We start from the raw sequence: 17117 nt of genomic DNA, 5'->3' as shown, positions 1-17117 counted from the left end.
CAACCATACACTCTCCCCTCCCCCTCACATATTTACAGGAAAAATTAATACATTCAGTTAATTCACTAAGTAACAAAGCTAATTAATCTGTGTTTTAGCAGAAATCACATGGTTTCACATCCAGTTTTCAAACAGACTCGTCTTTCTGTTCCGTTCCTATAATCTTTACGCACACAGTCCATCATTAGGTTTTCTATTGATAAACGACTCACACAAAAATCCCCCCACGCACCCCCTTAAAGACTGTTAAATCCCACTTGCCCGTATTTATAACTATTTACAGAAGCAGCAATCTAACCATCACAAAAACCCACCCACCCACCAGTCTCATTTGCCCCTCCCCACGCCAACAAAGTCCCACTCCCACCCGATACAGAAAAAAAATATCCTGACACCCGTCTTGCCGCCCCCATTCCATACACTGCCCACATCTTACCCTGTTCTAAAAGAGCATGCCAAGTTTAACAATGAACACAGAAAATGTCTCTATACAGAAAAAACACCCCTAAAAATGTTTTTTTTTTTCTTCCTCCTCCCACAATGGTGGACATGGACATAAGACAAAATTTCAGTGGCAACAAATAATCGTCATCTTGCTCCATTTTGGGAATTTTTTTAGTGCTGACAGGGACCGGGTTTAGTCATAAGAAAGTCCTGTCGTGGGGGGGTTTAAGGGGGCCATGTTATGAACAGTGGGAGGGCAGTTTTTCAGGGTCTCTGAGGCAACAGTTGGCCAAGGGGCAGTTTAGGAAGGGGGATGAGGGGTTTTGTAGAGGACAGGGGAAGAGGTTGTAGGGGAGGGAGTCTAGGGTGTTTTTTTTGTTGTTGTTATTTTGTTTTTTTCAGAGTCAGAGGTGGCGGGGACTAGGGTGGCCATTGTGGTAGAGCTTCTGCTTGATGTGGACCATGTTGCCGCTGGAGTCTTCCAGCTGTCTGAGCTGGGCCCGACGACGGAGGTCTCGAAGGTTGCAGAACTGGGGCAGCCATGACCAGGACGGGGTATCTGGAGGAAGGAGACGAAAGGTAACGTCATCTCCACAACTTACATACTATTTGCTGGCCTGTATCCACCTCTGCTGGATGCAATAACCCCATGATGGATATGAAGAATTGGTTGTCTGTTAGAAGTTGGTACCCTAAATTATCATAAATAATAATATCATTGAACATAGTATGACTTATACCTATAAACATAACAGCATTAGTATTAACATGGTAATAAATGCAATAAAAGAAAAAGCCTAAGAGTTCTAAAATCTTAATTTAAAAAAAAATTATAATTTCCAAAGTACAATTAAAAAAGTCATCCAGCCCATTCAGCTATATGTTAGTGATGTAAGGGGCCAACTTGTAGCTATACCCGTTTGGACAAACATCTAACAGAATCTTGAATTTTGCAGATACACGTACACAGAAAAACGGCAACAAATGTATGCAGAGCAGAATTAGGCAGATACCCACTGAAAATTGATATTCAATAGAGAGCACTCAATTTTTAATCGCCTTAAATCCAGACCCCTATCCTCCACTCCAAAGCCCTCCAAACCCAAGAGCTGAGCCCAGAAAAGAGTCCCCTGTGTCAATTTCTGCCCCCTCTCAGGCGCACTCTGACCAGCCTCACAGCAACCAATCAGAGTAAATCATATTATAAGGCAAAGAAACCTATTTTGAACATTGAAAAGAAAAAGCCAAAGTAGATTAGAATGTTATCTTGCCCTTAAAAAAGATTATGAATTAGCAGAATATCTCTCTACTGTCAGAGATAGAAAGCAGAGACAGATCCTAACCAAGTACAGGCTCAGTGACCACAAATTGGCAAACAAAAAAAGGAAAACACAAAAGACTCATGGCAACCAAAAGAAAACAGAACATATATAGTCCTCTTTTGATCTTACTTTTTGGAATTTTCCCTTTATTTGACAGTGGAGACAGACTGAAAACATGTAATGACATGGATGACATGTAACAAAGGTCCAACACAAAATGGAAGTTAAGATTACATGTGCCTTATTGGTGTCAAGGACCCCCAAATTGATACAATCAGGCTATTGGACCCATTTTTGATAAGATGTAGTCTCATTGATCTATGGCTGATAAGATTTAGGTATTCAATAACTGTCTATACTGTAGATTAGCGGATGTACAGTGAAGAGTCTGAAACCTATGAGCAGCCAAGCTTATACATTTTGTCATTGTGATAACTTCTAGTCAGTGAAATAATAGTGAAATTAAAGTATTCCCAATTTTTCTAGGGACCCACTGGAACCCCCTCAAGGACCCCTGGGTGTCCCCAGACCCCAGGTTGAGAGCCACTGCCTTAGACAACTAGGTCATGGCGACCCCCAGAGTGAGCATTTTAAACACACAAAAGGGACAAGAAGGAAACACCTCTGCGTCAGTACTGCAACAGAAAGTATGACGACACTGATGCCAGAGTAGCAATACTTTGTCATAATCAAAACATGACACAATATTGATTATTCCCGTCTCTGCTCCCCGTCTTTAGTCTTACTCATGCGGATACCTGAAAATGTGTAATGACTTAACAAGTGGTTTATTGTTAGCCAACACTGTGTTGCTTTTGTAGTTGTGCAGACACGAGCAAAGACAACTGAATGCCGGCTTTTGAAGATGATACACTCATGAGATCGAGACACACAATAGTGTAAAATCCTTCTTAGCCTGGTTTTCTGGCTCTAAATCCAGTTAGAGGCAGACAAGACATAACAGCCAGCAACACAGAGGACTGATCTCTGTGCTGTCAACTGTCCTTTCTGGATGTTAATGTCAGTGAGTCCACTTTAACACTCATTTTCTCCTGTAACACTGTTTATATGAATTTATTGCTAGGCTGGTATTTGCTTGTCATTTTATCCATCTCTGATATGAGTCTTCTTTTTTTTTATTGTAACACTCAGTTTCAGTGCAGAGTTGATGGTCTAAATTCAGATTTTCTACCCCAACAAGAAAATTATTCTGAGCAAAATGTTGAATTATGTATTTAAAGAAAAGTGATCATGTGTCTCAAAATCACATCTTCCATGCAACATTTAGTATTTTCAAAAATAGGCCAGTTAATAAAACAAAAAATGACCCCAAATCAGATGCAGTAAGGTTTTTGTAGTCTATGGTTAGTATAAAAGTAAATTATAAGCTCCACACAGACCACAGACTGGAAAAGCTGGTGTTTAATATGTCTTTTAGCCACCAGCTTCATCATAGCTATAAACAATGTTTAATTCTGGGAAGTAGGGGTGAGCTTCTTACAGTAAGGGCAGAGTGACAAAGAGGAGATAAAAGATTGGAACATTGAAATATTGGATGAGAATGGTAAATGGCATCAATCTCTTCAAGTGCACCACGTTGTTGCCCTTGATTTTTTACATTTGTGTTTGGGCTGTTGCGCATGTGACGTGTCCTGGCATTATTTCTCTACATTCAAAAAGGATTTTACAGGTCGGCTTATGGCGGAACCGTTTGTATCTTTATGTCTTTGACCAATTAGGAGCCACCACGCTGCATGTGCAGAACACACAGGCTTTCTAATAGAAAGGCCGATCTGCCGTGAAATCGGGGACTGTCTGGAAACAAAGTGGGGTTTCCATGAATGCGAGGTGTGGAACGTGAAGAGGGGAATGGCGGAGCACACATTCGTGCTTGTCATGTTATAAACTGGAGCCGGCGAGGCGGAGCGAGGTCCACAGAGACAGCAGAGAGAGAGAGAAAGAGAGAGGGAAAAGGAGGGGAGAGCCCCAGACAGCAAACCCAGTGGCAAATGGCCCTGCTAGAGGATGAGCGAGAGGAGGGGTAGTGGTGGTGGTGGTGGTGGTGGTGGTGGAGTTGGGGAGGAGGGGGATGAGGTGTTGGATGAAGGGGAGGTGAGGAGGGAGAGAGAGTGAGTTATTTATAGCTGTGAATGGGTATGCTGTCCACAAGGACTGCTCTGAAGGGTAAAGGAAAAGGGGCAACGAAGACAGGTTTCTCTCATTTGAATAAAAGGATGGAGATGGGGATGGGGATGGAGTCGGGGGACATGATAATGCAAGGCAGAAAATGGGAGGCGAAGGCACAATTGTGTTACGCTCCTTCAGAGGAGAGGGAAGGAGGAGTGGAGGGGGGTTAATGCTAAACGCCAGGTCATCGTTTTCTCCATTTTTGAGACAGTTCTTGTGTTTCTCGTGCAACAGAGACTCTAGTCTCAGATATTCACAGCACGTCAACGATAAGAAAAGAAAAAAAAGTAGTTGCAGCAGGAAGCATTGTAAAGGAAATGGCCAGGAGTAGATTCAATAAGTGAAGAGGGAGGGGAGAAGGAGGAGCTAGAGATAGAATTAGGGGGGAGAAAAAAAAAAGGAATGGGAATCAATGTGCATCTCAATGCACTGACTGAGTGTGTGTGTGTGTGTGAGTGTGTGTGTTTCTCACTTGCCATTCCAGCTGCTCTCTCTCATTCTATTTATAGCTCCGTAGGAGAGAGTGTGTGTCTCTATGTGTGTGTGTATGTGTGTGTAAGTGGGGGTGGAGATGTGACAGCATTTCCATCCTGCACCCATAACACACACACACACAGACACACACACACACACACACACACACCCTTCCTCGCTCTGTCAGCCTCACCTTCACTCCTTATCTCGGGGAGGCTAAACGAGTCTGACCTAGCATCAACGTCACAGCACACACACACATACACACACACAGGCGAGGGGCATTCCCTCCCAGTACAAAAGAAGAAGCCTATATCCCCCACTCTATAACTGCTGCTTAATGAATATGGATGTTCCCTCCTCTCTGGGTGTTTTTTTTATGATGTATTTTACACTGTTGTACTAATGCACTGGAGAAAAGAGCGTTGTCTCACTCGCTGCTGAAAAACCTTACACATCCAACTACAACCTGACACTTTCCTTCCTAAAAACCAATATCAGTGCACTTTCAGTTTGATTTCAAAAAGCTTTTAGTACTAAACGTCATCCTTTGATTGTTGCTGCTTGATACTTTCCCAACCTGCCTGAGGAGCTTTTCCGTGGCGGTCCAAGTATCCAGGTCACATATCACCTACTTTATCCTTAAAACTGAGGATCCAGGCCACCACAAGACAGGACTGACCCGACACTAAGCGCCATGCAGCAGAGAGCAGACAAAATATTCAACCCTATTTTTGCTGCCTTATTCAGTATCTCTAAATTTAGCTCATTTGTGCCAAAGAACGCAACAAAACGTTATCAGTGTTTCCCCCTAGAGTTTGATCCTGGCTGGGTGGAAAAGCCTGTGAAAATGCCACGGCCGTGAGAAACTGAACACAGTAATCCAGGATGCTAATGCTCGGCTCATCGGTGAACATCTTGCCAGTGCACAGAGATGAATCCTCTGTGTGGTCAGGGGTTGGTGTCTCTTCAGCAGAGCGCCAGACTATCAGGGATTTCATGCTGCCATGTCATGATTTCACACATGTGTCTAATAGCTGCTTGGCTTTAGCGTCGCTAAAAAGCCTTTTGTTTCTTCTGCCCCTGTTCTGCACAAGCACACAAACCAAACGATGTTGGAGAATGGTACCCCAACATGTTCTGTCTCATTAAATCTGCCGCATTCCTCTTCTTTTTGCTAAAGTAACATGCATCCTTCAACTGTCAGGGAGGAGGTGGTAAGAGAAATTAAACAGATATTTCAGAGAGAGAGAGAGAGAGTGCTGACAGGAGACAGGAAATTAAGGAGCAACTATCACACTCAGTTGGATTTAAACACATGGTATGTGGGAATGTAGCTTTCACTATAGCACAGCAGATGGTGGGAGTGAAGTCATTTCTCAATTTCTGTTTCTCGAGCCTGGTTTGAACCAGTCTTGGTAACTGCTGTATGTGTATTCATATGTATTCTATTGGTTATCACACAAAAGCCATGCTTGTTTAAAACAAATAACAGCTTGGCCAGATTTTCTCATTAGACAACACATTTACAGCTAGTACTGCACATTAATTCATGTTGTCTTCAGTGTAATGTGACTTGACAAGCTGTGCAGGCAATATACTATGCAATATACACATCTACACACTGACACATTATCTATATATATGTTTATGTGGCTTTCTACAGACAGGTAAATATAATCCACACTTTACACATGTTAGTAGCTCATGTTTTCCTTATTTTTGGTTACTGTGGATGCCATATTGAGTTTCCATTTCTCCTTAACTATCTTTGGAAAAGAGGAAAACATGCAAACATGCAAAGAGCATAGATTAACATTAAAATGAATACAGTAACTCCATACAGAGAGTTACAGTTATAGGGAGTTCAAACCAGGACCCTCTTGCAGTGATGTGACAGTGCTAACCATTGAACCACTGTGCCCTCATAATATTCTCAATGATTGGGCTTGATACGCAGACATTTCTGGGGCATACAGCTACTCTCGAGGCAAAATTGATATCGTTAGTTGAGTTAAAGGCCGTGCAAACCCATGGTAAAGCCACACATGTGATTTTAATTCTTTTGGCTGGTTCAGGGCTGTGTAGTCGTGTACAGACTGAGCTTGACTGACATCTTTTTCAATCTCCCATTAGCTTTGTTGGGTGGGAAAAATACACTGTTGCCACTGGGTGCGCTACAAAACCTGCTCTGCTTTGTACTGGTAGGGTGTAGGTATACTCCATTTCAATTTGGCTTGCAAATAGGGACATGCCGGCTTGGGCACTTAAAAGATGTGAAAAGACATTTAATTTTCTGATAGAGATTCAACGTCATACCTGCTGCCTCATGCTGCCAGCACTCCATTTGAAGCAGGTTTTCCCACCCTTGCCACTACATAACAAGTTGTACAGCCAAATGGAGCGCAGCCATTACTTTTAAATCATTTAAGTCTGTTGACAACCCGTAAATTCTAGCAGAGCTTAGTCCACCTTCGACCTGAGAAGAGGTCTAATCAGCAAGACTAATTGGAAACACCTGTATGGTTGTGCAGGACCTTCAAACCTCAATGGACCTCACCTCACCTGCGCTGTTCCTATTATGACAAGTCAAAATGTCTTCTGTGAAAAATTACTATTTCAAATCAATGTTTTTGGCATTTAGGAAAATACACTGGTTAGTTTTTTCCCAAAAGTTACATGAGTAAACAGATACCATTCTCATGTCTGTGCGTTAACTATGGAGCTAAAGCCAACAAGTGGGTAGCTTAGAGGAAACTGTTAGTATGGCTCTGTCCAAAGCCCAAAAAGCCTACCAGCACCTCTAAAGCTTTGTTCCCTTAACTGTATCTCATTATGTTAATCTGTTCATGTACCAAGTTGTGGTTTTACAGGCCTCTGAGTGCTGGAACTCTTTCCAGGTGCAGTGACCTCTGTCTTGTTGTTGCCTTGAGTTTGCCAGTCATCCAGCAGCGACTCCGGTAAGTCACTGCGCCCGTAATAATTGTTTTAATTCTCTTTGACCTCTGCTCAGAGTGGACCTCGATATTTAAATCAGTTCTCTGAACAGCTTTGTTGGTATCACTGATATGATTTACTTCATACCTCATAAAACGTCTTTCTTCTATTGAGGCTGATTGGCCTTTTGTGGAGTCCCCTCAAGGGTTTATCTTGGGTCCCTGATTATTCTCTATTAATATGCTCTCCTCTGGGTATATCATGCTGTTTAAAAGTCAAATAAAGCCTTGTATTTATTGTTGATGTATACTGCATTATGTCATTTCTCCCTTATAATAAAAGCTGGATAAACAAACATTTTAAAGATTCAGAGATCCTAACAATTACCCATTCTGATCCCTGCACTAGCACTATGAATGATATTATGTGTAGTCTGGTTTGCCTGTCAACAAACTCCGGTCTGTCATTAAATGCTCAAGTGGTCTAACTGTGTTTAATTTTAACTAGGGCACATCACTAAGATGAGATGTTTTATTTTTATTTGCAGCTCTTGAGAAGGTCATTCATACTTATATCTCCTCCAGGGTTGATTGTTGTGACGCACTTGTGGTCTTAGCAGAAGAAATATCAACATAGTACAGTTAAATCAGAACGCTCCTCTGAGGCTAATCGCACTCCAAGAGAAGTGACCACATTACCTAAATCCTTTTCTCCCTTCACAGACTGCTTGTCAAATGCAGAATTGATTTTAAGGTTTTAAGTCAGCTTATTTGTGTGATATGTTAACCCCAAGTGAGGCTGATTGCTGCTTGAGATCCTCTTTCAGGGCCCTTCTCATCACGCATGGCCTCTCAGCTGTGAAAGTCTATGCCACAGAATTTCAGGTTTGCAAAGTTAGTGTCCTATTTGAAATCCTTACTCAAAACGCACTTTTATCTTCAGCATTCCTTTTTCATTCATTCATATTCATATCATTTCAATATTTGATACATCTATAGTGTTTACCTTTACACTGTCTTTTTTGTGTACTGCTATATAAAAGTATTCTTTATTATTAACATACACTCATGTTTAAAACTAATTTTAAACATTACTAGCCTGCAACCAACAAAACATTTTATAAAAGTTATCTAGCTATGAATGCTATGATCACAGATATAAATTCAGAGAATTGCCATTTTTCCCACGAGCTAACTTGCATCCTAAAAAACTGTTTTTTGTTTTTCCCATTGAGGTTTAACTCAACCAAATGTTAATTGTGAGTTGCATCATCTGCATTATTACAATTCCTATTAATATTCTATCTCATTTTACTGCATTGCTTTGCTATTTTGCTCTTGCAGTGTGTCCCCAATGAGATCATTAAAGGTTTAACTTTGCATAATACAGTGGCGCACAGAAGCTAGAATAAGCAGAGCTTATTCTGTCAGACCTGGCTTGAAACACTAAACGTTTTATATTTAATTCAAACCTTTGCTGAAAAGTAATTCAAATAAACATCAGCTGTCACAAGGACATCGACTATCTTCTGTTTGGTTCAATGCATTAAACATTAGCTTTAACCAGCTAATACTGAAAGACCTGCTAGAGCATAGCATTATAGTGCAGTGGTTACACTGCTGTATGACATCAAAATTAATTAAAATGATATAGTGAAGTAAATATCTGTAGGGAATTTAATGTGAATCAGCAGTTTGTGAAAGAAACAACAACAACAACAACATAATAATAATAATGATAATAATAATAATAATTCAATCATTTTGATTATTTTTTTAACTAACACATATCTCTATTACAGTGTTCATTCTCTATCGATTTTGTTTGATCACTCTTCTCATTTTTGATCATCTATAGTATTGCTGTTCTCATTAAGGTTTGATTTCTTGTTGACTTGTTGAATATTTTTCTCATAAACAATTACTTTAATATATTCAGAACATAGTAATTACACTTAATGACGGTGCTATTACATTAGCATATGACTGCTGCTGTTTCCTGAAAACAAATTAGGAGGATTATTAATGAAATAAGGTTCGAGGTATTTCGGCTGTCCAAAAAAAGAAGACAGCAATTTAAATGGTTAACTCGACTGATAGCCGACGTCTGAATCATCACACAGTTGGAAGGTTTAGCTGTGATTTTCCAAGAGGTCGCAGTAAACTGAGAAAAAAATCAGTGAGAAGAGCCAAAAATGGGCCAAGCAATGGGGGGAAGGTCATTAACCAGAGCTACACCAACTGCTGTGTTAACCTGGCAAGCACTCGCACATGCAGATACATGGTGGATAGATACAGATAGATAGATAATTCTGCATACAAGCTTTTTGCTAATACCATTTACCACCTCAAACGCTGATTAAAATTATATATACTTTATTACTTTATTTATTATACTTTATTTCACCTCTCAAATTAACATTATTTAGGTTTTGCTGTGACATGTTATTTACCATCATTGTGTGTGAAGGCAGAACACGCAAAAGAGGAAGAATTGTAAGACATTTTAGGCTTCTTTGAGATGTGTCTGTGCAGCAGACCAGCGTCACTAACATCCAACTTACCGTAATAGCGGCTCGCCCTCCAGGCCCTGACGGCACAGTGTAGGACTCCGTCCAGCCACAGCAGCAGCCAGCTGATGCAGAAGCCCAGCAGCAGCCCCAACATCAAGTCCATCTCCTGCTTGGTCACACTGTCACTCACAAAGTAGTTCTCTGAAGAGTCCACCAAGGAATGGTCCCCATCATATGGGATTACATAGTGGACATGATGCCTGGGACGAGGACAGACAAGGGAAGGTGATGGAAGTTAGATATATGTAAATCAACATATAATTAGTTAAAGTTAAAGAAAGAAATTGACATTACTTAGCCATCTCAAGGCATACAGATGGGTGACAGATTAAAGGAAAAGCTAAGTGCAATCATAAAGTAAACAATTTTGCTACCATTGCTGCTTGGCATATACTGGAGCTCTTCTGGAAGGATGAACGCTAAAAACATGTGATGAGCCCTGTGTAACATGCTGCTCCAGAATCTCCCATCGGTGTTGTATTGGGTTGAGGTCTGGTAATTGTGAAGGTCATAGCATGTGATTCACATCTTTTTCGGACTCATCAAACCATTCCATGAGTCCTCACATCTTGTATGGAAGCACCTGTATTTGTTATGTTGCTCCATTCATTTATTCAGGTGTTACCTTTACCTTTTTGTCTCTCAACTGTATAACTTTAGCATGATACAGGACTTTCCAAATGTCCTTGACCCTGAGGACCAAGGACACTGTTTGTCTATATATACAATATATATATATGCTATATCAAGATGGTGAAACTGTCTACCCTATATATGGTATACTCATTCTAACTTGGATGATGTCTGAAGATTTCTACCATCATTTTAATCAAACTGCACTAATCCGCACTTTGCAGGACACCCCCTGAAGGCCTCTCAAGGACCCTAGAGTGTCCCCAGGCTGCACTTTAGGCAAGTTTAAGGAGACAGGCTTGTGATTGTGAATTATCAGAAAATGCTCACAGCCTGAAATAAGAATAAGAAACACTCTGCTACCTGCAGTAACTACTGGTGCCTTTCAGTATATTTACAGGTAAAGGTCATACCTGCTTAGTATAAACCTTTTTTTTGCTGAGACAAAAACATCATATGAAAAGTAGTGTGCAAGTTCTTGAGCTATCTTAAAACAAGCAATAATTTTGCCAAAGGGGACTTTTTCAAGTCATTTTGGAATTTCTTTCTAGGTTCTTACAATAAAGTCTCTCAATTTTTTTTCAAAGTATAAGAGACATGAAAGGAATCAATATGAATCCAATTTTAATTGTTTTTCCACAAATCCACAGGGTGTGTGATTGCTTCTAACCAGGTGTTCACATCTCACAGGAGAAAAAAGAGGAACAGTGGTGAAAAATATGGAAATGTTACGCTGATAGAATGCAAACCTAAAGACAACGGTGAGTACATCACTCTCTACAATTCTATTACAGCTGAGGGACAACATGCATGATAACACCACATATCAGCTCTGAATATCACTCAGTTGCAGCAGCTACTGATCAACAATCCTCCAGTTCCTTACAATCACTTTGCCACATTGTCCAGCCTTGACTCAGCTCCATTGTAAAACAGATACATCCACACTTGATATGAAAGTCTTACTACACTGGTAATACCTGCCCTCCTGAGAGGGGATGGAGGCTTTTTCCAATCTAACAACACAGGCAGCTGTCTGACAAACACTGTAAAGGAACACAGTGGGAGCTGAGAGATTTAACTGCTGGAAGTGAGTACAGATACACACCTCTGCTCACACACTTTGGAACATTACATTGATAACACGTTTGGACTAATGCAGGTTTTTAAGCCCATTAAGACTTTTTTTCCCCAAAGAGTGCTCTGGTAATTTACTATTGCACTTCCATAAATCTGAAGGATGTGCAAGAGACAGGTAGTTTCTAATATGGGTACTCCAGACCTCTAGTTTGTAACACAAGTTTTCTACATGTTTAAATAAATGTCTGCTTTGCATATCTCTGTCTCTCACTGACATAAAGCTGCTGTGCTTCACACCCAGTGTCTATTGGGTCTTTACCTCTATGATGCACTGGAAGTTAAAGGAACAATGCGTAGGATTAAGTGGCATTTAGCAGATGGCAACCAACTGAATACTGTTTGCCTTCCAAGTGTTCAGAAGAAACTACGGTGACCATGAAACTTGTGAAAGGCCCTCTAGAGCTAGTGTTTGGTTCGTCCACTGTACGGCGGTTTAACATGCTCTCTCTATAGATAAAAAAAGGTAACAAAAATGATTGACACAATGATTCCTATATTCAGGTGATTATACACTAATGAAAACATGAACATTCCAGTACAGCCAATAGACCCCTACTGAATGTCGCACACTGGACCTTTAATGGAAGTTTTTAATGGAGGTGAGCAGCTCTGGACAAATAAAGAACCTCCACCTACAGAAATGCAACTTCATTTACAGAAAATCCACCCATGCTGTTTGATTGACAGATGATCTCTGGGAAGTGCAGTGCGGAAAAATCACAGCACTTTGTACTGAATATGGAGGAAAAAAACAGATCTCGCAGATTAGTGCCTCAAGTATCTTACTTAAGAAGTAGTGGCACCACATGGGAGATCAAACCCCCTGTTGGACCTCACTGACTTGAGCCATACAGACACTGAGGTCCATTAACAGCAAAACATTTTCTCAAAAAACAAAGCTAAGCTCAATGTAAAAATAGGCCAAAATCTTCCTCTGTGTTCCCTGAAGAAGACTTCTGCCCAAATCCCTGTAAATAAAATAAAGGATTACTTTTTGCTGCTTCTATACCTTTAAACAAACTTAAGTCCTGTTCACTTGCACCCTGCAAATCAATGTGTGTGGGTCTTTCTTTCAGATGTTAAAATGAAAACCATGTTTCTGTAAGATTTGAGGATGCAAATGCCACAATAAGGACAACTATCCTGCAGCCTCTCACAACAGCATGACAGCAATAAGCAGGGTACACCCAGCAGCACACACAGTCCCACTCCTGGAATCTCTTCCTCTACCACAGAGGCAGCTATTGTGGGCCAGGCTTCATTCTGTCTACAACTACATCCAAATCAGAGCACAGAGGCTGCCAAATAAAATGACACTTGCTGTGTCCTCGAGCCTGATAAGGTGAGCGCTGTGGGCGTCACGACACCTCCATGCCTCGCGGATGGAAGGGCAGACGAGTGAAGCCCGAGCTCAGGTCTGCCCTGTTTATCCACGTATCCTGCGTTTCTGCTGTTTATATGGAGACAGATGACTGATCCTCATTCAGGAGGTGTTTCCAGGTCACTGAAAGACACTGGGTACAGTAATCTGAGGTTTGACTGTGCATACTGTCCAGTGGTTTGTAGTTTTACTGTTTTATCAGTGCTTATGCATCAACAAATACTTGTATTGGAGGACAAATGATCATTTTAGCATTAGAAATATATAAATCACTGCTAAAAGCTGCTGAAATTAGTTAACTTTCTTTAAAAAAAAAATCCTGTTGGCATTTATAATCTGACCCCTTTTGGCAGTAGCAATGATAACATGATTGTCAAAATATTACCATCTCATCATAAATCCTACCTCCAAACATATTTTATTTGTCTTGATTAGTCCATATAACATCACATCTGTCTGTGTGTGTGAGAAGCCTCCCAAACTTTGACTCAGATTATCCCTGTTTGACAAGCATAATCTAATAGCACCTGATGATGACCCATTTCTGGATTTACAGGCTAAAAAAACACACACAGTGGAACTGGCCTCTTAATGCTGCTAATGAACTGATTGTACATCAACCCCCTCACTGCAGTATGCACAGTATACACTGCTGGTTTCATTTAATGTGCATCTGTTCGGCCTGCAGCAACATGAATATATAGTGACATTCCCACCTAAGACACTGATCTGTCCTGGTGGCTATAGGTTGCCTGCAAGAGAGGAGTCAATCAGGATCTAATATCTGAGGACAATATATGTGTGAATGTATTGGATAAAAGGACTCCTTGCTCCAACACTGTTGCTATACCCTCAGGCATTGTAGACTTAAAAAAAAAAAAAAAAACAGAGGCCCACTTGTGTCTCTTCTCATCCACACAGCCTACATAGGCTAGCCTGCTGTATTACATGCTCACTGTTGATGGAAAATGCATAATAATGCTGATTAAATCCGACTTAATTTATTAATGAGTGTCTTGCTGCTGCCCCCCCCCCACACACACACACTTCAAACCTGCTCTCACTGTGGCAGCAAACAGCAGGTAATGGTAATACCAGCCAGTATACCCACAGCTCCATAGCACTTCTGAAGCCATAACCACTTCACTTCAACACTCATACGTTCATAATTGGCAGCAGCAGCAGCAGCAGCAGCTTTATATTCGACACCATGTAGGCCTGCGTGGATCGCGCAGCTCACTTGATGCTCAGATTGTTTTTGAACGGCCTTATATTGCTCATAGTTCATTACCTATTTATGGCTCCGACACACACCTTCGTATCTGCAGCAAAGCCGAAATCCTCGCAGCAAATATAGGCTATAAAAACACACACGCACACACACCGCGAACAAACGCGTGATCGGGCTTTCTGTTAGAGCGAATAATAAAAAGCTGTATGAAAACATCCGCCGCTAGAAGAGCACAGACAGGCTGGTAGCAGCTCGGCTTTGCGGGGGCTTCACCGCCAGAAATCTTCGAGGCCTCTTCAGCAATTAAGAATTAACGGGTAAAAAAAAAAAAAAAGCACACACACCACCATGTTTATTCCAAATATTTGTACGAGGACGATGGCATTTACCTTCCACAGTTGCAGTGACAGACGCGGTCCTCCCCTCGTAGATGCGGTAAGATGTAGTTGTGAAAGCGATCCAGTAGTGCGTTCATGTCCATTAAACAGGCTATCGCCTGCAAAGAACCATGCAAGTCAGCTGGGACATGTCAGACAATATAGGCTAGGCTATTCCTACACACACACGGAGGATTCTCCTCATTAGGCTATTATATAAGATAAATAACAACAGTGAAGATCATAGAGGAAAAATGAGAGGAACATAGCCTTGGCAGATCCTCCCAATTCGAAGAGGGGGGACTCTTGCCTCAAAACGGACTTAGATTATTTATTTATGACAGCAGGTAATTATAGGTAGGCTAACCTACTTCCACATGTCATTGATAGGCCTGCTGTGTATGGTAGTTTGTCGCAAAAAAATGTGGCTGGTTACATTTATGGCACATTTGGCAACAATCTGGTCAAACATTAGCCCCGGTGAGTGGATTAGAAAGCCTTATTGTGGCTGAGGGAGGTGGAGATGTCTTACCATTACAACTGAAGCACCAAGAATCATAAAAATCATGGTGGTTGTGATCATATGCATCAAAACTTCCAAACTGGCCGCCGTCCTGTAGCCCGGGGTTCTACCCGCGGCGGTGGAGGAGACGCTCCGGCTGGGCTCTGGGCGCTCTGTCCCGGCAGGAGCCGCTCATGGAGCCGCCGCGCCGCTCCTGGCTCCCCGTCCCTTCAAACTGCCCGGTCTCCCTCCGTCGTCCCCTCCTACACACACACACACACACACACACACACTGCAAGCCGCTCTCTCAGCCCTCACTGCGCCCTCTCTCCATCCAAGTAATCCCCCCCCCGGTCGGTCGGATGCGGCTGCCGCTCGCTCCGAGGAGGCAGTTCTCTCCTAATTACCGATGCAAAAGTGATCCGTTCTCCCAGGTGCGTTTCTATCTCTATCCCAGGTTACAAAAACATCAAGAAAAACAAGTGAAGGGATCCCCCGATATCCCCTGCAGGGTGCCTCGGTATCCTCTCTCCCCCTTTTCCCAAGTTATTCCACACCGGGGCTGCGCTTTAACACCGGTGAATTCTCTCCTCCATCGGCGAAAACGGTCGATTTCTCTCGCCTGGACGTTTCAAAGAGCTGCACCGACTCCTCTCACGGCCATCGCCCTCTTCTTTCTCGGAACGCTTAACAGCATCGACATGAGGTCCAGATAGCTCCAGTCGGGAACTAGACCCACCCTGCGCCCCGAGTCCAGTCCGGATCCCGCAACGGCAGCTGCATCAACGCCCGGAGCCAGACACGCATGATTATCCCATCCTGGCTTCCAGCAGCTACACGAGCATCCACTCCCACCTCTTGTGCATGTGCGCGTGCGTGCGTCAGGGCGTGCACGCAGGGGGGGCGCGCGTCCGTGCGTGAGAGAGAAAGAGAGTGTATAGTGGGCGGTATGAGAGGGGAGAACTGCAAACTGCCTTTATGGCACCAGTCTATAGGCTCATTATTAATAGTGGATACCTGCAGATGCTCCGGAGCCGGCTTCAGCAATGCCACTCTTCGTGATGATTTAACCTCCTCTTTCTCCAGAGGTTTAACCCTTCTTTACCCCTTAACGCCGCCACTTGGACACACACACACACACACACACATACACACACACAAACGCCCTTGCTTTCTATTTCTCTTCCAGACATTGCAGCTCTTCAGTTTCTCATTCTGCACCATTCCTGCTGTTCCTGCTCCTACTATCCTGCATGTTTTATGTCCAAAAAATAATAAATAAAAATAATACAAATTCTACACTTCAAAATTAAGCCTTTTAGGTTCTTTCTTTAATTAAGCAGCCACATGGGTGAATATTCAGGAATCACGAACTGGCATTGATATTATTTCCTCCAAAACTTAAACAAAACCTTAAAAACACTTTTTACTTCAAAACAAACCTTATACAGATAGTCCTGTTGGTCAAAGTGAAACAACTGACTGCAAAAATAATAGAATATTATGCCATCTTGTGACGACTATTAGACAAAGCTCACTGAGCTATCAGAGAATATCAGTCCTGAATACAACATTGTATAAAAACTAATGCGGATGATTCAGGTTAAACTTTTGGACACTACAAACCAATGCATATATTTCTATATGTTTTTTGTGAACACTACAATAGACAGTGTTAAACATTGTTTCAGAACCATGGACAGCAACCGTACAGCAGCCTGCATCGCTTTACTGCAACACATTTATTGAATTGTTATAAAAACATTTTACATGCATGTTGCACTAACTACTAAAATGGAAACAGTGTGACAACATTAACCTATCTTATAGTATTTTTCATAAAGTGCCCTTTGCTGGTACTGACTTGAACACATCTGCTGTCGTCACCCACAGGCACGCTGCTAGTGTTACTTCATT

General features: G+C 41.9%; 1 protein-coding gene across 1 annotated transcript; it reads right to left on the bottom strand.

Moving 5' to 3' along the window:
* Nucleotides 1–360: 360 nt before the first annotated feature.
* Nucleotides 361–15287, bottom strand: tmem240a (transmembrane protein 240a). Its single transcript, XM_035657047.1, has 4 exons — nucleotides 15231–15287; nucleotides 14711–14817; nucleotides 9928–10136; nucleotides 361–1003 (listed from the first exon to the last, which is right to left on the bottom strand). Exons 1-4 carry the CDS (start codon nucleotides 15285–15287, stop codon nucleotides 849–851), a joined length of 528 nt encoding a protein of 175 aa, XP_035512940.1. The 3' UTR covers nucleotides 361–848.
* Between the last annotated feature and the right edge of the window lie 1830 nt (nucleotides 15288–17117).

This window comes from Morone saxatilis, unplaced genomic scaffold (genome assembly GCF_004916995.1).
Source record: "Morone saxatilis isolate NCDOM2014 unplaced genomic scaffold, NCSU_SB_2.0 Contig15, whole genome shotgun sequence".
Lineage (NCBI taxonomy): Eukaryota > Metazoa > Chordata > Actinopteri > Moronidae > Morone > Morone saxatilis.
Note: the sequence above shows the minus strand (reverse complement) of the source record. Positions and strands in the feature narration are given on the sequence as shown.

Bases quoted from the DNA above. Each gene is read 5' to 3' on its own strand.
- tmem240a (XM_035657047.1), bottom strand. From the start codon at position 15,287: ATGCATATGATCACAACCACCATGATTTTTATGATTCTTGGTGCTTCA. The intron at 14,818-15,230 runs GTAAGACATCTC...GGTTCTTTGCAG, and splicing joins TTGGTGCTTCAGTTGTAATG to GCGATAGCCTGTTTAATGGA. The intron at 1,004-9,927 runs GTAAGTTGGATG...TCCTTCCTCCAG, and splicing joins GAGGGCGAGCCGCTATTACG to ATACCCCGTCCTGGTCATGG.